The sequence below is a fragment of the Lathamus discolor genome, chromosome 3, assembly GCF_037157495.1.
Source record: "Lathamus discolor isolate bLatDis1 chromosome 3, bLatDis1.hap1, whole genome shotgun sequence".
Lineage (NCBI taxonomy): Eukaryota > Metazoa > Chordata > Aves > Psittaciformes > Psittacidae > Lathamus > Lathamus discolor.
The window spans coordinates 143,099,004-143,121,472 of NC_088886.1; the positions used below are offsets into that span (position 1 = coordinate 143,099,004).

A 22,469-nucleotide genomic window follows, 5' to 3' on the forward strand; every position below is an offset into this window, starting at 1 on the left:
CAGATGCTCCAGTCCATCACCTTCATAGCCTGAGACAGCTCCAGTACGTTCACCTTTCTTGTACCAGGGAGACCAGCATCAGAGCCAGCATTTCTCATGTTGTCTCACTAGGGGTGAATAAAGGGTGAAAACACAACCTTCCTTGACTTCCTGGCAACACAGGCCAGAAGCTGTTGCCTGTTGCCACCATAGCACATTGCTGGCTTGTGCTCAACATGGCGTCTACCAGGACCCCCAAGTGTTCATTGCAAAGCTGCTTTCCAGCTGGTTGGTCCCAGCATGTACAAGGTGCTGAGGTTTTTCCTCCCCAGGGGAAGGACTTTGCTCTTCTTCAACTTCAGGAGATCCCTGTTGGCTCATTCCTTCAGGCTATTGAGGTCCTTCCTAACAGCAGCACATCAACCACTCCTCCCAGTGCTCTATTATCTGTAAAAGACACTACCCCCTCAGCTGGGTCACTAACAAAGACATGGACCAGTACTGGCCCCAGTATCGACCCCTGGGGCACACCACTAGTGACTGGCCTCCAGCTGGATTTCTGTCTCCAGTCACAACCCATTGAGCATGGCAGTTCAACCAGTTTTCACCTCACCATCCACCCTCTGGCTTGTACTTCACCAGTTTGCCTAGGAGGATGTCATGGGAGCGTGTCGAAACCCGTAAAGAAGTCGGTAAACATCCACCGCTCCCCCTTCAGCCACCAAGCCAGTTACCAGAGCTTGACACACATCAAGGCTGTAAGATGATAGGCTGTAATAAATAAAGCCAACATTTTCCCAAGCTGTCTACTCATCAGAAGCTAAACATAAGTAGTAAGGTATGTTCGAGGTTCTTTATATGGTTATTTAGAGTGAGTAACATTGCATGTCTGTGGGTTGTTCGTGTTTCTGGTTTAGGATGAAAATACAGAGATAAGAATACTCGTATATCACCAGAGAGACAGAATCTGGTTCCCTCACCTGTATTTCTAGATGCCACCTTAAACCAAACAACAGATGCAGTAGATAGATACTGTGCTGGCTCATTTTAATCAGCATTCACCTGCATCCAGTTTACAGGAGAAACATTGGCACTGCATCAAGTTACAACACATGGTTTTGGCAGCATCTGAATGCCTCCCACTAGTGCATCACACTTTCTCTCTTGGCCTTTCTTTTCTTAGGTTTAGAAGAACTTCTTGTTCAGAAATTCTGTATAGTGTGTATACAAAAAAACATACAAACAGGTTGATGCTGCTTTGTTAATGTCTTGGTCTCTTGCCTTGTCACAGCCTGAACTTCATCCCAAGGGAACAATTCACTGTCTTGAAGGACCATTGACCTCAATTTCGTCAATAGACAGCATTGCTACAAGCAGACTGGCCTATTCCAACCAGAAGGAGAAAGTCTACCTGGAGAACCCTTACTATGCTGTCAGCACTTGCACTCTTTATCTTGTTTTAAAAGATACACACACAAGCAGCTCCTGGCTATAAGGGCAGCTTTGGACAGAGGATGTGTATACAGAACTCTCACAAAAGGGGCTAAAATACAGCTTACACAGTCTTCAACTACTCCCTGCAGGCAAGGGCCCTCCCCACACACCCAGGAGTTCAGGTAGAATACAAACCACAACCTTTTTCTTCTCCAGCCCCAAATCCAGGCAGTTCTTTACTTATCTACAAGCCCACCCCTCAGACCATAATATCCCAACCTGGGCACACATTTAAGCTGGACAAGGCTGCCCCTGTGTCTGAGCATCACCACTACATCCTAAGCCAGGAAGCATCCAGTTTTCCATCCAGAGACAGGCTTTAAGGCTGCAGCAACTACATTGCTTTTCAATTTACAGCAAACAAAATACTTGCTTTACAGCAGTCAAACCAAATACTTCCTATAAACTTTTCTCCATGTTGTGGGTGGGAAGGGAGTGGAGAAAAACAGATCAGAACAGTTTATTCAGGGTAAAAAGAAGAAGGAAAAAAAAAAAACCACACTGAAAACACTGAAAAAAGGCATTTGCTGGAGCAAAGTTGTTTTGACAGGAATCTTCTGTCTTCCTCTCCTTGTTTAACCCAGCCTGCTAAAACTAGTCTAACTTCCTTGAAGTCAATGGGAGATTTTCTCCAATATAGTGACAATTGAGACTGAAATAACACAAATTATGGATACAATCAGTAAAAAAGAAAATCAACTTTAAGAACCAGGGTTTTAGGTTGAGTATCATATTTCAAACATAGATATTAACAGCATGAAGGCCTTGGAGGGCTTGGACAGCTCCAGCCAACAAGCAGAGCCCAAGAGGTCCTGTGGAAACAGACAGTAAATTCCCCAGACTGAGTTTATTTGTTGGCAAAGACAGAGCAATTCCCTTCTGATTTATTTGTGCTTTGAAAGAGACATTCAACAGCTTCCCAGCATTAAGACATTTTCACCCTTAAGTCCAAAAAGGGGCTTTAAGCTACTTATGCCCAGTTACTGTATATTTCCACAACAGCACAGAGCCTTGGCAGGCTTCTCAACCAGCTGGTGAGCCTCAAATCCACCAGCATGTGAGGAATAAAACATTTTTCCTCCCAAATTTCTGAGCAGCTGTTTCTCAGGAAAGGCACTGGCCAACTTTCAATGGATCTGCATAGCTGCAGCGCAGGAAGTAGATGTGATCACTTCAACATTGCACACAAAGCCAAGGGTGTCTTCACCTCTCCAGCACCATTTTAGCAGTGATAATTCCATAGCACAGAAAATGTTTCTTGAGTTAATCTGGACAGGCTTGCTAGAAATGCAGATGTGTCTAAGGACTGACGATAACTCTGCTCTATTTGCATTACAGCCCCCTTCATATCATTTCCATGAGTTCACTTTGGGAAACATCAAGGTTATCTCAGGGACCCAAAAAGCTCCCAAACCTGTAGAGCTAGCAAGACCCCTGTGCTCCTCTTTCCTTTTCCCTGCCTTCAGCTACATGGTTTCAGGTCTCCCTTGCATTTGTGATGGTATCCATCACACCCTGCACTGAGCCATATCAGCTCCAAGTTGAAGATATATGCAGCACAACATGTTTGATGTTTGTTGATGGTTTGTTGTGTTTGGGGTTTCTTTCAGAACTGGCTCAGAGGTGGACTGACAGAGCAGGCACAGCACAAGCAGCTGAAGAGCCTGGCTAGGGCTAGAGCTCCCTTTCCGGTGGGTGTGAGGTGTTCAGCAGCTCAGGTCCTCAGCTGTGAGGTGTGATGACACCCTCAGAGACCTCGCACTCACTTCACCCACTCCCTTCAGGCTCTCACTGCATTGGAAACTGTTGAAGGTCAGATTCTCCCATCCCTTTCTCCCCCATCACTCCCGCCCCCCCCCCCCCCCCCCACCTCTGGCATCTCTGCTAACGCGAAGCCACCCACACTCTCCATGTGACAGCTCCATCCACTAACGTTTAACAGCTGACATTCTTCCCTAATTTGTTGATTCCGAGCCATGTTTTCTTACACAGTAACACTCCAGAGCATCAGAACTATTTAATGTGGGGAAAAGCCCATTGATTCCCACCAGAAGGTCCCTTCTTGTTCATATGTGCATGATGCTCATCACTAAAACGCACCTTCAATAAATCACAGCGCACTGCCCTGATCACTACCTCAGTGTACAAGAGTCTTCCTGAAGCCAGAATGTGAACTTCTCACTAAACCACTACATGCTGTGTCCTGCCCATTATCCTCACTTACAAACCAGAAACAAACAAACACAAAAATACCACCCCCCCAACCCCCCCCCCCGAAACATACACCACATGCTGGAAAACCCCCAAACCTCCTCCTGGTTCTCACATCAGCAGCAAGGACACTTGGCTGCATTCTCAGGGCCAAAGTGCCCAGTAACCAGTGGCCAAAGGGAGACTGCTCCAAGTTGTGCTGAACCCAAGCAACTCCTCCAGGAGGGAGGCTCTGTGTCACAGTGTACTTCTCTGCCGGCAATTCCCCTGCACTAGCCAGAGCACACACATCTGTGTCTAGGACTGTGTTGCTGCCACTCTTTGTCAAGGATAACCCTTCAGTTACATCAACTCGAGCATGCTCACCCCAAAAAGCATGCACTGGTGTTTCCTGCACAGGTGCCAGGCTAATGATGGCTTGTTTCCAGGGAGAAGCTCCCAGACTGCTGCTGCTACCAAGCCCTGCACAACAGAGAACCCAGCACAGGACCTTGCTGAGTGCATGCCCTCCTCCAGGACACTTAGTGCCGCTGCAGGGGATGTGCTGCTGCTCTGCATCCTTTCCCCACCGTATGCTCTGTCTCATGAGATCATAGTCATGCCATAAGGCTGATAGGAAGGTCTTAGGGCACTTTTACATTATCAGTGTGCAACACTACTGGAATCTCCATGCTCTGGGCACAGGTGATACTTCTTCCTACTGGTGCCAAGTATACTGCTGGAGGTTTGGGAAGGAAATCATAGAATGGTTTGGGCTGGAAAGGACCTTAAGATCATCCAGTTCCAACCCCCTGCCAGGGGCAGGGATGCCTCACACTAAACCATGTCACCCAAGGCTCTGTCCAACCTGGCCTTGAACACTGCCAGGGATGAAGCATTTAAAATTTCCTTGGGCAACCCATTCCAGTGCCTCACCACCCTCACAGGGAAGAGCTTCTTCCTTAGATCTAACCTGAACTTCCACTGTTTGAACCCTACCTGGGTTGGGGCTTTCCAAGACTGCTGAGCCACTGTAGCCTTACCTGGAGGGACAAGCAAGTAAACTGCAGTGCAAAAGGCTCAGACAGATGGAAAGAAAGGGATAAGTTTCACCTCAATCACCATGAGGTAGATGTTCATCACAGTCTCTTACCATTTGCTATCCTCTACAGATTCAGAGCCCAGATCAGTTTCAGGTTAGTGGAAACCCTATCTACTTCTGCTGGGTTTGGGTCAGGCCCCTCCTAGCTAAAAAAACGACCCAACAAGTCAGTGTTAATGCAGCATGCATGGAGCTTCCACTCCCATTAGCAGGTCTCTCCGAGAGGACACAATTTTCCATCCATGCATTAAGCCAGTCCAATACTGACATCAGCTCGTTTCCATTGATCCTGATTACATAATAGTGACTTAATTCTCCATAGAATTGAATTTTCCATATGTTTGGATCTTTTGCAGTGGCTACATGACTTCCTTGTTCCCTGCTGGATTTATCATCTTTTTTTCTTATACTTAAAAATCACGGTTTTCTCTGCAAGCACAGATTTCTACAGACCTGCTTTGGTTTTCTGATAAAGTATTTATTACATCCATTTCCTTCCATCTAAAAGAGACTTCACAACTCTGCAGCACTGGACACACCTATAGCTATGAGGACTGCCACCAGTTCAGGACTGAAGCTGCATTTTGTAGCGACAAACTAAAAGTAGTTAATAACTGTTATGGCACCCAAGTGTTCAGGTATATTTACTACTCATTCACAAGCACCCATTTTATGAGATTCATAAGTTGTCCAAAACTCCAAACTGATTGTAAAGGTTATAGTTTTATAGCTGTAGATGAATATTCTCACTCTGTGTCCGCCCAACAGTCAGGACTGTTCCTGTCGTAAGGTAGAACTATCACAAGCTCTCAATGGCTTCACTCAGTAACACTCGTAACACCTCCCGTCAGGTCCTTTTGGCTGTTTCCTGGAGGACTGGAGCCCACATTTCCAAGCTCTTTGCTAACTTACACATTACCAGGGCTATTCACAAGAAAATGCTTTAATACTCACATGGTGCCATTGGGTAAAGCCATTAATTTTCATACTACTGCTTGATAGCAAAGGCAGCGCTATGCACATGAGACAGGAGCAAACTGAAGCATGGGAATAACAGAAAGCACCACCAGAAAGTAGGAGTACGTCTGTATTGCCATGCTACAGACTGATGGAGGTTTGTGTGGAATCACCCAGAACTGCAATGCATTTTCAGTCCATCAGCCTCTCGCTTGTGTGTCATGGTCAGTTTTGTTCTGTCTTAACCTTGACACAATCAAACATGATCCCCTTCCCACCCCTGCAATATCCCTTCTTTTTGGCTTCACTGAACTTTTTTCCACCTTTATGCTGATTTTAATCCAAAGAATCCTACAAACCTCTGCCAGGCTCAGTGGAGCTATACACATACTTGGAAGATAGCAGAAGTTCTTCAGCACTTCTGTAGATTATGGTTTACAAGATCAATTACAACATTGATCCTATCTGAGAAGACTAGTTAGAGAACAGGCTAAATTCACCTAACGCTTTTCTTCCAATCCTCCTTCCCTATCTTACTTATATTCCCACCTACCTCCCAAGTTTCAGGAGTCCATGTGTGGGCAATGAGTACAATTCCCAGCAGAGCAAGGCTCAGATTTCTTGCCAAATCAGCACTTTGTTCAGCAGGAATACAAAAGCTGCCCTGATAAGTAACTTGAGAAGTTGTAGGAAAGGCTACAGCATCTACAACTGCATGAGCAGACTCCAGCCCCTAGCAATGAAAGGGTGGAGATGAAGGAGGAGAGCACAAGTGACAGCTGAGCACGGCTTGCACAGCCTGGAGAAGGCCTGGGGGGCTTAAAGCAGCCCTCCAACACCTACCAGGACACTAGGAGAAGACCCAGCTCCCCAGAGGCACATGGTGGGAGAACAAGAAGTGGAATCAATTGAAACAGGGAGGTGCCAACAGGATACATAGAGGGAAAAATATCTCCATGAAGATTTGTTGTAGCAGGTCTGCCCTCTGAGGTTTTCAAGGCTTGACAGGACAGATCCCCAGACAACCTTGTCCAAGTTCAGTGTTGGCCCTGCTCTGAGCAGGAGACCAGGGTGGAGACTTCTCCAGTCCTTTTGGAGCCAAATAGCAAAGCATCATTAAAATACATTCAAAACTATTCAATTGAAGAGACTGGGATGTAGGGGAAAGACAAACCGAAAGGACTCTTGGGCAGAAGTTTTCTCTGTGGCAGGGGAGACACTGCTGAAGTACAACTTTGTAAAACCTTAATGCAACCATCTGCTCCTCAAGCCTTCATAGAGAGACCCTCCCTCTGTCTCTGCAGGACTTTGAAATGGTGATAGTTCCTGGAAATACATCAACAAAACAAGCCACAGTGATGGAATGTACAACGGGAAGTTGGAAGAGGAAGAGAAGGATCTGTTGACATCTGGGAGCGCTCAAACCTCTCTGCTGTAGAATGGGCAGCAGCTGCCTTCTTCCTCCCACATTCCCCATGGTGAAAGCACCTGCAACTGTGTTCCTTTCTCCTGGAGAAAGGGATGCCATCTATCAGCCCAGCTCTGTACCAGCATGAGGTCAGTCCCTGGCCACCTCTCGCCACCTGCAGTTCCTGAACCAGCTCCAGGCACAGCCTCTGCCCTCACACATACACAGGCCTGACCAGTCTCACAGTGATATGGCTGTGACAATCATGAAGACCAGGATGGTTTCGATTTGGTGACAGCATGCAATGTGGGTAACTGCATCCTCTGTGCATCCCCTGGTACAGACACACTCTCTCGAGTTCCCACATTGCAGCACTGGCTGTTCTTTGGCATCAGTGAAAATGCTTGGGGTCTGTCTTGCCAAGAAAAGAAATTATTTTATTCTTCCATTATATATATAACCAATACTAATAATGTGATGCCTTTATACATAGAATCCCAGACTGGTTTGGACTGGAAGGGATGTTAAAGCTCATCTCATTCCAGCCCCCTGCCACGGGCAGGGACACCTTCCACGAGACCAGGTTGCTCGAAGCCCCTTCCAACCTGGCCTCGAACACTGCCAGGAATGGGGCAGCCACAGCTTCTCTGGGCACCCTGTGCCAGTGCCTCAGCACTCTCACAGGGAAGAGCTTCTTCCCAAAACTTGCAGCCAACCATTTTGATTCAGCTGTTCTCAAATGCAATATTCCAGAAAGCATGCATCTTCTGGTGTTCTCCCTATTGAAATGTGAAATATTCCCAATAAGGCGACTTGCCACAGTTTTCTTAGGGATTATTCCATGGTCTGGGACATCTCATTACAATTATGGATATGATGGAGTTCTAACTGGAAATCTAAAGGATCTTTTCTGTCTCTGATTTCACCACCTCTGTACCTGCACAGCTTGGGCTAACTAATCAGACTACTCTTTTGTAACAAATTCTGTGACCATAGCTACAACAGGGAAGTTCCTGCTGCCGGGCATCTCTGAAGGATCTGCACATCCTTGACATCCCAAGTTAGTCCATTCACAGTTCTTTTCTACCCAATGGTCTGCTCCCTCTCCCCAGCACACTGCTCCAGCTCCCATTGCTGCCCAGTCTGCCAGCAACCCAAGCCAGGAAAGTAACCTGGTGAAAAGCTAGTAGCTGTCTGCTAGTGAGGAGAATGGGTACCAGAGATGGTGCAGGCAAGGAGGTGTGACATCCTCCCTGTGTGTGGGTGAGGCTGAGGGCTGGGACATCCTTCTCAGCAGGAGCAAACTGTTAGATAGCAGGATACCTCACAAAGTGACTGTGCCCAAGAAGTCTCCATCACCTACTGCATGCATGGAAATGTTCTGAGGTCCTCCACAGGTAGACATTACCTATTTGTTCTTAGCCTATAGAGGCCAGCAGCACAGAACAAAACATAGGTCCGTGGCTGCATGTACAATAAAGCCGCAGAAATAACAAACACGACTGGCACTTTCCTTCCATACTGGGAATTGCCAACAGCCTGCTGGTCCGTGCCAGACGCGTTTCAGCACATCCCCAGGATGCTGGCCATGCAGCACACCAACCCAACCGCACAGCTCAGTGCGCACGCGTGCTGCGGCAGCACAGGGACCCAGGCTGGCTCCAGCTGTGTTTATTTGGCCAGCTGCAGTGCCACAAAACACAGCTGCATTGATCTGCAGCCGGACACCTGGCTGCAGATGAAAGCAGCTCAGTAGCAAGGAGCTGGCCATCCCTGCTCCATGCAACGGGTGCTGACCCGGTCACCGAGCGGGGTCTGACCGCATCTGCCTTCTCATCCACAGTGCTGCAAACGGTGACAAAGGGGACACATTGAGTCAGCACACATGGGTTACTGAGCCTGACCTGCGGTCAGGAGATCCCAGTTTTCATCCTGGTCCCACCTTTGGCTTGAGCTGCGCTGTAGGAAGTCTTTCCCCTTCCTTGTTTGTCCACGTTGCTCATTATTCCTCGATAGAAATGATGTTCCTCCTCAGTCCTTTCTGGCTTCAGAAAGACTCTTGGCAACCAAGATCAGAAGTTGTTTTTTCTCTTTAGAAAAGCCTCTAAGCTTCATTTCAGATGTTATGGTTTTCATTTTCACATAATATACACTTTGACTGATGTGTCAAAGCCATCATAGCCTAAATCTTTGGGTTTTATTTCTAAACTCACTATAAAGAGTTGTTCCCTGCTACTGACTGAATCATCTCCTCTAGATCAAAGCTTCTCCTGCTCAAATTGAAACAAAACAGTTTGGCATTTGGCTCTTTCATCTAGAAGCCAGCTCCGTCTGTACTAAGCAGCAGCTCCCTTTACATATTCAGAATGGAATATCTCACTTCCTTCTGTCTGTACTGTGGCAGGGCACGCCTGCACATTTGGGAATAACAGACCAAGAGAGAATGTATGAATGAGGGGAGGCAATCCTACAGGCAAGGACTGAGAGAAAATCTGAAACTCCAACTCAGAATCTGAGATCAGCAAAGCTCTCAGCAGCACCGTTTCACCAGCAGCTGAAGAGGATTCAGCCCAAAGCACCAGAGAAGTTGAAAGTTGGGGCTGTTCAGCCTGGAGAAGAGAAGGCTGCGTGGAGACCTCATAGCAGCCTTCCAGTATCTGAAGGGGGCCTATAGGGATGCTGGGGATGGACTCCTCATTAAGGACTGTAGTGATAGGACAAAGGGTAGTGGGTTAAAACTTAAACAGGAGAAGTTTAGATTGGATGTAAGGAAGAAATTCTTTACTGTAAGGGTGGTGAGGCATTGGAATGGGTGGCACGGGGATATTGTGAATGCTCCATCCCTGGCAGTGTTCAAGGCCAGGCTGGACAGAGCCTTGGGTGGGATGGTTTAGTGTGAGGTGTCCCTGTCCATGGCAGGGGGGTTGGAACTGGATGATCTTAAGCTCCTTTCCAACCCTAACTGTTCTATGATTCTTTGCCATGGACTGAAAGGGTCTGTGCTGCAGTGCTGGCTCCACTATCAGCTCTGCAGCCTCAGCACCAGGGGCCCTCAGCCCTTGCAGAGATGACCACAGTTGATTTGGCTGCATTTCCACGTCTCCAGTGCAGAAGAGCCTCCTCATCTTTCATGGTCCAAATAATTATGTCTGGAGCAAGGGTCAGTGCCTCTGTGCTATTAGCACCCGGAACTGTTAGCATTGCTGTTTGGCTAAGAAGTTGCCAGCTCTACATTCCTCCTCTATCACAAGTCAACTTTTGTTATGTTAAATGTAGATTTCCTGGCACGTAAAAAGCATCTTTATCAACTGCACCAGAAATATGGTAAAGTAACGTATTGATAAAATGCATCAATAGAAATTGTGATGTATTAATAAGACTCGGTAAATCTTGCAATAAATCTAATATAAATCTTAGATCCATCAAGATACTTGTGGTCAGCCCATTGACTATGTTGGAATGACACTAGGAATGAAATTGGCCCTTCCCACCTCCCCTAAGCGTGGGCCAAGAGACATTCATGTTTATCAGGAAAAACAAGAACATATGCTGAAAACAGAGCATTTCCAACAAAAACCTCAATCCAGCATGGGAACAGCAGCAAACTGCTAAGATTTTGTAGCTAACTGGGAATGTGAGTGTGAGGTTGTCTGACCAGAGTTAAATGTTGTAAGAATACCTTAAAAGAAAGCATGGGTGTATCTTCCAGACCTACACATTTCTTAATGGAGACATGTACAGCAGTTAACTGATGTGCGAACATGGGATCTGGAAGTGGTACACAACAGTCCATGGTTCTTACCCTGGTTTTAGAGTAAGATGAGTTTCAAAGAGACACTGAGCAGTCTACATTAACTGCAAGGATCCTCCATTCTATTACACACATGGCACCAACAGGACACCCCACATATGCTTTTCAACCCCTCTCACACAAGCATCTGGTTGTGCTTGTGTTGGTCCCTGTGGCTCTGACAATCCTGTGGTATTTGTAGCTGACCACCACAAGAATAAAAGACTCACCATAGCTCAAACTATACGAGCAGCAAATTAAAAACAACCCAGCACACAACCCTAGGTGGATGTCATTATTTCAGCCAAAGAATTGAAGGAAGGCTGACGCAGCCAGCCCAAAGAAACATGAATGTGAAATTCTATGGTGTTTAATACACAATTTCAACCAGAGTCAGCCTGTGCATGGCTCACAGGCAGTGCAGATGCCCAACAGCCAGGCATATCCATGCTCCCTACAGCACCCCAGGATCTTCACAATCTCAGCATCGCCTGAAGCTCGCTGCAGTCAATTCTACGCAATATAATAAAACTGTCATTGCTCTCTTGGTTTAATAGCTCCAGTGAACTATCAGAATTCAAAATAAATCATTCTGGTTTGGGGAATGCTGAGCCTCCTGGGTCTAGAAAGCATTTGTTTCTCTTCTCAGTCAGACATGGGAATTCAGCCTTTAGGGTAACATACAGGAACTCTGATTGCCATTTCGCTTCCCCTCACCCTGCCAACTCCCACTTCAATTTCCAGAAATAGAACTCAGAGAGCGTCTGCCTGAACAACCTGATCTGAAAACTACGCTCATTTTAAGTTAACTAGCGCAGAGTGCTAACAGACACTGGCTCAGAACAACTACATCCTCATCCAGATCAGTTCTGCTTCATATAGTGCCAGTTTATGCTGGCTCAGTATAAGGCAGTGTAACCCATTTAAATAGATGTGATGAGTATTTTGGCATATATAGGTGATTAAATCAACAGCCCACTGAGCTCAAAGTGTGACTGGCTACCATGATCAAAGTGTTCAGATAACAGACCACATCAACAGTGTCTCAATAGCTGTGGATCAGGATCACAGACAGAATTACAATGCAGCATCCCAGAAACCAAGTGTATAGGTCAGTATAACTCAAGACTGATTTAGAAAACTGGTGAATTTTCGTAAACCCAGGCCTTGGAGTTCACATAGACTCAGATAAGAGCCAAGCCACACTTGTGAGAGTTGACGCATTTGACACGCTTTAATCAGTTACAGCGTATGGGGTCTGAACGGTATTGCATTAGAACAAGCTAATAATTCCTTTCACCACTCAAAGGACAACCTAAATTCCAAGAATTATCATCTCACTAGGGGAACAAATTCAAAACTCTCGCTAGAGCAAATTAAATTGACGTGGCATCTAGGAACTAGATAATAACATCGGCCTAGCACTGCTCATTACAGAAAGCTAAAAGACACTGTGAAAGGATCCATGTATATGTATTCTGTAATATGACTGGAAGAGAGAAGATGGGATAAGGTTGAAGCAGTAATGAGAACCTGTGTTTATACAAAACGATGCCATGCTTAACAGAAGAGTAAATCATTTACAAGTGTTTCTTTGCTAAATGGTATGGTAGCTGACTTCTGTTTCCTATCAGAAAGAAGAGACATGACCTTTTTGTTTTGTATTAAGGTGAGTGCATCTCTGCCGTAAGCCACAGAGAATGTGCATTGGTCCTTATTCCACACAGTCCTGGCCCAGTAATAAGACAAGTCCTTGTCAGCAGAAAAGGAATTACTGATTCCTCACTGTTAGGATTAGTTAAGTAACAGAACCCAGTAACACTTGATTAGGCCCATCATGAGAAGTTAGCCCTCACATTTTCCTACAGCTTTCTCACAGACCAGCCAAAAGAGGTCTCAGCAGATGAACTGATGGGGTGAGAAGGCAGAGCACCCAGGAAGGTGCTTTGCAGCGATTTGTTGTAGAGGCTTCTAAAGATACCAAGACCATGCACAGGCTGAGCATCACCAACCACATTTATCTCTGACAATGCTGCACAAGAGATGGGGAGCACAAATACTGGGGTAAGGCGAAAACCAAAACCACCCCAAAGAGTTACATACACATTTCACTGGAAACTCTGCACTGCCCTGGGGTACCTATAAGCATCTCTCAGTGACAGAGGTGAAGTTGCTGAGCTCCAATATCACCTGCAGCCCCAGGCACTGAGTGCAACAAGCCCCACATGAAGCAAAACACCCGCATGGGTTGGAAAAACTCAGGGGGAGAAGCACGTAGCCACTGTGCAGCAGAGACGGTGAGAACCACCCTCCTCCGTGTGCAGCCACATCTTCTGTGGGGTCAGCCCTGGAGGGACATCTCCTGCACCACAGGCAGCAGCCAGGCTTGCCTGCCCTTACATCACACCTTCTATTGGGCATCGCTCGTGCAGTTTCGCACACTACTCATCTTCCAGCAAAAATTGCTGCCTTCACCCATGCGCACGTATAACCAAACTCACAACAGGGACCAGAAACCTGGCTGTGCTTAAAGGAGATGGATGCACTCCTCAACCCAGCTAACTACAGCAAGGTAAAGATACCTCAGCTCCTTTGTAGATTGAGCCTGATAAGCCCAAGCAGTTCTCTTCTCAAGCAGGGTCTTATCATACTCCAGCAGCTGCCAAGATCAGGCAATCCTATAAGCAGATGTTGAACTGTACATTACAATGCCAGCTCTCTGCCTGATCCCGTGTACCCCAGGGTGGTGTGGAGAAGCCTGAAAAGTACAGCAACAAAAGCAGCTGAAGTTCCCACCATTCCAGACTACACGGCACATTTTTAGAGACTGCAGTAAAACACAAGAGATCCTTGAAGACACTGGATTTAAACAAAGGAGACAGGACACAGCTCCCAGCCGAGCAGCAGGGATGAAGCTGCTGATGGGATGCATGGGGCAGATGGCCTCCAGCTGTTACAAGCTGAAGTCTGGCCTTGCCACATCTCCTCTTTTAAAGGCAGCCCCAATGTCTACATATGTGATATTTTGCTGCCACAAGTGGTGGCCATTTAACCACCAGGTACACCAAAGTGGTACAGCAGGTACTGAAGAGCATCTCTGCATTACTACTGATTTCAGCTCATTCCCAGTGGAACCATCATAGTAGGAGCTGGTTGGCACTGGGACTGGACACACACACTGGTTTATTCCACAGAGATGCCAAACACACAGTGCTACTGGAAGGCTGCGCGGCTTCATTCCTCAGCAGAAGGAAGCTCCGTATTTCACATACGTGTGTGGAGAGACTTCCAGCTAAAGCCACCAGTGGCATCACAAAACCTTGTGCAACTCAAATTCCCTACGAGCCAGCTCCTTCTTCCCAACCTTAATAGTTGTCATACTTGGTAGTGATAAATATCAATGATGAGATCTGCAGAGTGAGTCCTGATCAGAGATTTCTTTGCAGATACCTTATCTCTGCTCACAGGAGCCTGCACACACACTTCCCCTCCCACCTGCCTCAGAGCACATGCACGCTCTGGGAAAGAGATCCATGCTCCCCATATAACTCTCTCCTGGAGGGACAGGCTCAAGCCACAGCTTGAGCATGAGCTGCAAGAATGGCCTGGCTCAGACTCACCTCTTTCAAAGCACTGCTGCCAAAGTGTTACGTGAACTTCAACAAGCATCCCCGCTGCTCAGCTGCCCACCTCGACACCCCAAACTCAGTGCCCACTCTGGAAAGCTCATATGCATTATTAGCGTGACTGGGGGTCTAAAGTTACTGTTTAAAACATTCAGTTTCCTGGTTATCTCAGGAGCTTCCTATGCTCAGAGGTAAGAAGCCCACAGGGTGAACTGGCAGCTAAGGCTTGTGGATCCCTATTTCCCAGGCTCCTTCTAAGCCTTGCACTATACTTTAAGCCTAAGCAGTTCTTTATGCAAAACAAAGCACAGTCCACCCAACGGGGGGAAATATTAGCTCTTATTAAACTGCAAGTGGCCAAGTCCATATGTTATATAGGAGTTTCAGTCTGATCCCATAATTCTAAGATATTAACTTCCAGACAGAGCTGTTTATAACCGAAGACAACACTGCCATATACCAGACCATCCTCAAACATGGCTTCCATGGAATTCTGCACACAAAGAAAGCAGTAGGTCAGTGGGGAAAAAAAGAAAAAAGGTATTTTAGTGAGTCCAGACTAAACTTCTGAACTAACTTCTGACTAATCTTCTGAACTTTAGACCAAACCAATGCACCTCCCAGGCCTCCCCTCTGCGGCACCCTGATACACTGCGGGTCCCACACTGGCATAACCCACGTCCACTGTCGCACCCAGCCTGTGCAGGATGGGCAATGGGAAGCCAAACCCTCCCTGCCAGCAGGAATTGCCACACTCCTGCCTCCTTTAGCAACAGCTGCTCCCACGGCCATCCCAGCCCAAGTTAAACCACTCCAAGTGGTTTCAGCCTCAGTTGGTTTCTTTTGACTACAGCCGGAAGGGGAAGATAATTCAGACCCAGCGCTCAGCCCCACAGAAGGGGACACACAGGCACAGGTCCAGCCCTGCTTCACTGGGGCTTGGAGCAACCTGCTCTACTGGAAGGTGTCCCTGCCCGTAGCAGGGGGTTGGAACTGGATGAGCTTTAAGGTTCCTTCCAACAAAAGCCATTCAATGGTTCTCAAAGAGCTTGGTTCCCCTGGCCACCCTTAGCAACTTGTGTTTCCTCCGGAGGTGATTTTTTCCTCCTAAAGCTCTGCACTCCCTGGATTCAAATAAATGTATCATTTTGTTTTGTTTTAAAGTAAAGAAGAACTTTGGGTACCAGAAGATCAATGTCTTCATGCTGAAGACTTCCACACAGATTTTACTTTTTACAGTCGTTCCCCCAGTTCACACAAATTTTGCCATAGACTGTAGCACATAGCAAGAAGTCCCCAAATTTGACCCCTCCTCTTCTTCAAATCACAGCCTAGCTCTTACAATGGAAATGCCTTCTCCCAGCTACTGCCAGGGAATGTGCCTGCTGACTGTCACTTCCCTTCCCACCCCATAACCACAGCCAAATAAGTGGTTCCAGCCCAGAAACTGGTCTTGGCACTTGCACCAGCAGCTCCATGGGGCAAGCCCATGTCAGACACATCTCTGACCCACAGAGCTGTGCTGACAATCTGCAGCACACACTGGACCAGTCCGTCCTGTCTGCTGACCCGAGAGATCAGCACAAGTGACTCAACTTCCAAGATGAAGTAAACAACACCACACAGGTTGTCAAACTCGCTGCGTGACTGTGGGATCCCAGCTTACTTGCTGGGTCTGGATGTGTGCTTCAGCAAGGAACACTTATGTCCTAAGGTGCATCTGCATCATCTTTAATCATAGGTGCACCTATGATTTTTGAGTCCCCAAGACGTTCCCTGCAGCTCTGGGCTCTCCAGTTGCTATTGCCTGAAGATGGACTTCCCTGTCTTAAATGAATCCTGCCTTTCTGGAGGGTGCAGCAAATTAGAGTTTACAGGGACTCTGCAAGAGAACAGCATCCCTCATTTCCACTGATCCAGGCAGAGTGGTTGCAGGGAAGGCATTGGCCAGTGGTTAGGAAGCTTGGAGTTCCAGTTCTGGATTTGCCATAAAATCTTAAAGAATCCAGTCAAGTCATTAAATCCTCTGTATGTGCTGTATATTGAGACAGAAACGTCATGGAGCAAGTATGCCGCTGACCAGAATCCAGACTTAAAAGCCTTTGGTGCACATCCCTGCAGAACCTGGGTGATGTCAGCTGCCCAGTTGCCTGCTTGCCCCCAGTCCATCACCACTGCTGGGAGCTGAGCGAGCCAGCCATGCTCCAAAATAAAGCAGTACAAGCATTTCCACATAGACATTCCCTGTGCTCCTGGGCTGTGGGTGTTCAGTGAGAGCCATCAGTGAACAATAAACTCATTCACACAGTGCTTCCAGTCCCCAGCTGGGCACAGAGCCCGCTGTGAGGAGTGATGGAGGTGCACAGAGGAACAGGAGCAAGACTTGCCCGACACACTGATCACCACCACAAGAGCGAAGCAAGGGCTCATAGCTTGCCAGGAGCACTCCAAAAGCAGGTGCCTAAAGGCTCAGAGCTCATGAGCATTGCTCACTACAGAGCAGGCTTCTGCCAGCTTTGATGATGAGACAGATGGGGCACAGACCCCTGAGCTTGCAGAAGCAAGCACCACTGACCCTTTGGGAGCAGCAAAAGGAGCACCCCAAGGCCTGGCAGTTACAGACACCCCCTTGAGGGCCATCACTGCTCATCAAATGGGACTGAAGCCAGCATCCCTACAGCCTCCTGTCCATCTGCAATGAGCCTGTCCCAGTCTGGAGAGCATTGAAGAGGCTCGCATGTGCCCAACACAGCTCAGAGCATTCTCAGGCACCCTGTTTGCATAAGGAATGCAGCTGTGCCAGAAGAGACACAAATGTTAGGCTGGCACAGGTGACAGTGTGCAGGATGTCTTGATGGGGTGGACAGGGTAGATGTGTAACTGAGACAGGCACTGTTTCAGTCACAGAAAAAGGTTGCATCCCCTAAACCCCTGACTGCGCATTCCTGCTTATTCCATCCTCCAAAACCAGCCAGGGTCACTCTCACATAACCGACAGTTACTGTTCATGTTATAAGGTTATGCAGGACATGAATTTTCAGCTGAATTTAAAGGAAGGCTCAGCCCAGCTGCTGAAAATTGCATTGGATTTGGTACAGGGCTGTACATTGCCCTGTCTCCCCAGCTGCCAATTACACCAAGACAATGAGCTAAACACAACAGCTGTGCTGATGATCAGCCGAGGAGAAACCACATATGTTTTTATAGAGCCTAGCTCATGTTAATATGAATCGAAGCATTTCTGACTCTTGCTAATCAGAGTTTATAAAGGGCCTCAGATTGTTACCAGGGCTGGCGTCTCTCATTCATGTCTCCACTTTGCGGTTAATCCCAAGCCTATCTCCTTGTATTTGCAACAACTTGTTCAAAAGAACACGTGCCAAAGTCCCAAACAGGCCCACACCCCTCTACCCTCCCAGTTCAAACATGTTAACTAGCAAGCAAACACTTCATCTTTCTACCAAGTCATCGGTTTAAGCCTTATCGACACTGAACTGTTGGCTTGTGTTAGGAAGACCACCTCTCCTCCACTGACAAACAATGCTTGTCTCCACAGGGGAGCACTGCAAACACCACCAATGCTCTGTAGAGCCCTGGAAGACCCTCAGATAAGAGGTGTGAGGCTTGTTTCTTTGCTTATAGATAGTAAAAAAATAATGCCAGACACCTTTCTTTGAAGAACTGGGCTTCAAGGCACTTCAATTTCCATTACATTTACGCTCTAACCTTAAAACCACAATAATAACCTTCCAAACCTCTCAAGGCTCACATCTCTTGCCATTTTAGACTATATGCACAGGGCTGCATCACGGGGGACATGCACATGACTGCAGTGACAAGAAGTTGGTCTGAGAGGCCTTGTTAGGGATGCAGATAAGCAAGGGTGCCACCAACACAACCCCTCATCAGTAACAGTGCATTCAGCAACTCTTCTCCCCTAGTTCTGGAGATGGTCATGTGTGACAGCTGGGGCAAGGAGTAGGCATGAAGCCACAGTGCCACTATAACAGGGAGCACAAGATGGGACAGTTGTACAGATCTCACACTAAAAGGAAAATCTCATGGGATGGAGGGCATAGAGTGCTTACAGGGAACAGAGGAGGAACAAGAGATGAGCAGCTGCAGGTACAGTGACTACGTTTACTCATGCCTGCCCTCAGCAGATCACCCCCATGTCCCCTTCAGCCTGGGTATGCTGCTTTTCATGCCTCACACATACTTCTTAAATCATAGGAGAAAGTGGATTTTTAAGCAGCATCTTCACCAATAGAAGATACTCTTCACTGTGGCCTGGCAGAAAAAAAACCCTGCCACACATCAGGATCATGCTTCAGAGCTTTAATAGCTTGACAAGAGTCAAGACATCTTCCTATGCAGCGGCCCTGAAACCTCATTTGCAAAGGCTGGGAAAGGAAACCCATTCCCAGGAGAGTTTCACAATTCCTCCTTCACTTCCCACCGCTCAAGTCCAACAGCCTGATCCCTTCCCGCCCCATGGGTGCCACCCTGGGAGCCACCAGCCCTGGGCTCACGCTCCACCTTCCCTGCCTGCTCCTCCCAGCAGGATTCCTGTGGGTGCTTCACCCTGTCTTGAAACGGGAGAGACACCTCTTGTATGCCAGGATAGAGCCTGGATGAAAGCACATCCTTTCCTGTGCTTAAAGGAAAGAAACGTTGCTGTTTGCCGATGCTTGCAACCTGCATTTCTTAAGTAATAGAAAAGATCTTGTAGTCAAATCCCTTTTCCCATAACACCAGTTCATTGCTCAACAGCCCTCTCTATCCATCTCTATCATTATGGGATTTCCCTGCACAAGCACTCTGCCTTACTCGTGGCAGGGATGAAAACTCCCCATGGCAGCAACAAGATATCCCCCCCAGAACAGACACATATCCCCTGTGCTTATTGCTAACAACTTACCTGCTTCCTCCACCTGCTCCTCAAGGCTCCCAGCTCCCATAGGTCCTCCCCAGCCCAGCACAGCCATTCCCTACCTGCCTCATCCATCCACCCCACTATGCTGCCAACACCTCCTGCCACTAAACAAGGGGCTGCCATCACCTGTGGCTGCCCTACAGAGCTGGAGGTGCCTCAGTCCCCTCATTGCCAGTAACACAACAGGGACTGGCAGGGCTCCACAATCAGTTGCACTTGCTATTCATTTCCCATGTGCAGAACACGTCCTTGCTGCTCTGAGGGAGCAGTGTGCATATTTCAAAAGACAATATACAAAACATAGCTGAATCTTAATGAGTCTACAGCTTTGCTACTGGAACTGAATGGAATTGTACAGAGCTTGCCAGAAAAAAGGACAAAAACGAGACTACACAATATTTGACTTGTAATATAATCCTTCACATCCCTCTTGCAGTATGGTGCTATTGTGCTTATTGGGTCTGTAACGTACTGATTGGAGGGAGGAAAAGGATCAAAATGCAACAGGCAACACAGTGCCAGCCATCAGAATACTGAAGTACCTCCATAGTAAAAAAAATACACAGTCCTGGCAAAACCTGACTTCACACAACAGCATACCTTGACATACACAAAGTCCACACCAAAGGAGGATTAAGGGAAAAGGGCTACTAGCTCAAAGGCATCTTCTGAGCCGCAACCAAGCCTTGCTAGTTTGACAGTAACAAGTCCAAATGGAGGAGTAATTGTCTAGTACCAAGTTCATTGCTTAAATGTTCAAGCTGCAGAAGGAGGACAGCAGTTACAAGGACCACCACGCTTCCTCTCAGCAGGTAAAACATACTGTACACTTACTCTGTGCTACGCAAGGGCTGGATCCCCCTCCACCAGGGAGGGCTTTCACACACCAGCAGAAGCAGAAACCACAGTGTATCCACACACACCTGAGCGTCCCCTACCAGGGCACCTCACCTCACCTCCTCCCTCCTCATCTGACAAGGAGCCCTGAGGTTTGAGAAGTTTCCAGGAGCACCCATAGCCCCAGAGACACAAGGAGAGCCAGACTTGGTGGTAACAACCAAGTGGCATCACAGAGGAAGCGCCAGAGCTATCGATTGCAGGGAAAGAAATAGGTCGTGGGTGACCACCAGCCAGGATGAAATGTGCCAGAGAGGAAGCAGGGAGGCTGCTCATTTGCCCTCTAACCACCAAACACACTGCATTTAGAACACAGGACACTCAATGTCCTGCCTGTTAAGCTGGGGAGGGTGGGATAGGTAACTTAGGAAGGGCGAGCGACCATCAATAGCTAAATACAGCGGCTGCATAAAACAAAACAAGACCCTCTTTTTAGGTAGCAAAACCGCGTCCCGGATCGCAGATGGTGCAAAACAAGAGGCGTCCCCTATTCCTCCCTCTCAGCCCGGGGCAGGTACTCATGGACATCGCATCACCCGGCAAGGCTGCGCTGCGATCCTGTCCCAGACCCCACTATCGGGAACCGCATCCCCCGCGGCTGGCTCCTGCCCCCATTTGCTGAACGCTTCCTCCTCCTTGGAGCGGGACCCCGGCCCTTGGGAACCGAGCTCTCACTCTCAGGACAACACCCCCGCCCCGGGAGCGGCGCCCGGGCTCCACTCGCGGGGACCCCCGCTCCTGGTCGCGCCAGCTCGGAGCTGCCTCCAGCACTCCGCAACCCAGCGCCGCGCGCTCCCACGCGTGGGACCAGTGACCCACAGCGACCCGCAAGCCCGTCACCCCCAAAGCCTCTGCCCTACCCCCGCCGTGCACAGGGCACCCCCCGCACCTTTGTACTTGTCCATGGGGCCGCAGGCCACCGGCCTCCCCGACCCTCCGGAACCCTCCGCTCCGCCGCGCTCCTGTAGCCTCTTATTCCGGCAGCGCCGTAGCCCTCGACCGGACCGGGCCGCCCCGCCCAGCCCGCCCCGCCCCGGAGCCGCGGAGATGGCCGGGATGGGGGCTCCGGAATGGGGAATGGGGACTTGGGTCCGGGATGGAGATCTGGGATCAGGGAATGGGGACCAGCCCCGCGCTTTGTCCCGCACGGCGCAGCCCCCTCGGCCGCCGGTCCCCTGGAGAATGAGCTGAGTTAGGGCGGTGAGAGGAGGAGGAAGAGGAGGAGGAGAAGGAGGAGGGCGGCTGAGGTGCTGTGCTGAGGACCTGGGTGGCTCCCGGGGTTGCTCTGTCCCCTGTCTGCTCCCCGTGTTTGCGCAGGATGCAGATGGGGTTTGGGCACGTTCAGAGAAAGGCTTTGGTTATCCCTTTGGGATAGCTGCGTGTGGTCACGGTGGCTCCCGGTGCTAAGACCCCAGGCAGGATCCACCAGCGACCCCCCTCCTGCCGCGCTCTGAGCTGAGGGATTGGGTTCCACTTCCAGCCGGTTGTAACGCCGAGCCAGGGAGTTTGCACTCTCCCTTTCCAGCGGCTTCATTAAGGCTTCCTGCCTCCTGGATAGCGCAGCTCGCACAGGAGGGTGTTCCTCTGCTTGGGTTCCTGTAATGTTTCTGCCTGAGTTCCCTCACTGCAAACAGAGCTCAAGCATGGCCAAAGTGCACAGAGTGGCAAAGGGAGAAGTGAGCATCCAGTCTGACCTCAACAGAAGGTGGCAATCTGTCCTGAGGCCAGTATTGTGGAGGCACTGCAGGAATCTAATGTTTATAGCAAGAAAGAAAACATTGGAAGGTACAATATGGAAGGTTGACAAGGATTATAGAGGAAGTGCTGTCTCCAGAATTAAGGTTAAGCCATCAGCTTGGGGACAAGGGAGCCATACCTGCCTGTACAAGGCCTTTCTGGCAAGAGGAGAGGCTAGCTATCCACCCTGGATGGGCAGCTCCATCCTGGAGAAAAGATACAACCATTACCTAGAAAACCAACTGCTCCTGTTGGGAGCTGAAAAACAGGGAAACATAAATCAGCTCTGCATCATTCACCAGAGCTGCATCCTCTGGCTTTCTGTGTGAGCATCTAGTCCTCCTTCCACTGAA

The 22,469-nt window shown here is 48.5% G+C and overlaps 1 protein-coding gene across 3 annotated transcripts in view; it reads right to left on the minus strand.

The window, feature by feature from the left end:
• Positions 1-21,537, minus strand: part of AFAP1L2 (actin filament associated protein 1 like 2) — a 71,092-nt gene extending 49,555 nt beyond the window's left edge. For all 3 annotated transcript variants that reach the window (XM_065672314.1, XM_065672313.1, XM_065672315.1), the window contains exon 1: positions 21,269-21,537. In XM_065672314.1, the coding sequence (XP_065528386.1) occupies positions 21,269-21,284 (16 nt within the window). In that variant the 5' untranslated portion in view covers positions 21,285-21,537. The remainder of the gene's footprint in view (positions 1-21,268) is intronic.
• Positions 21,538-22,469: the final 932 nt, after the last annotated feature.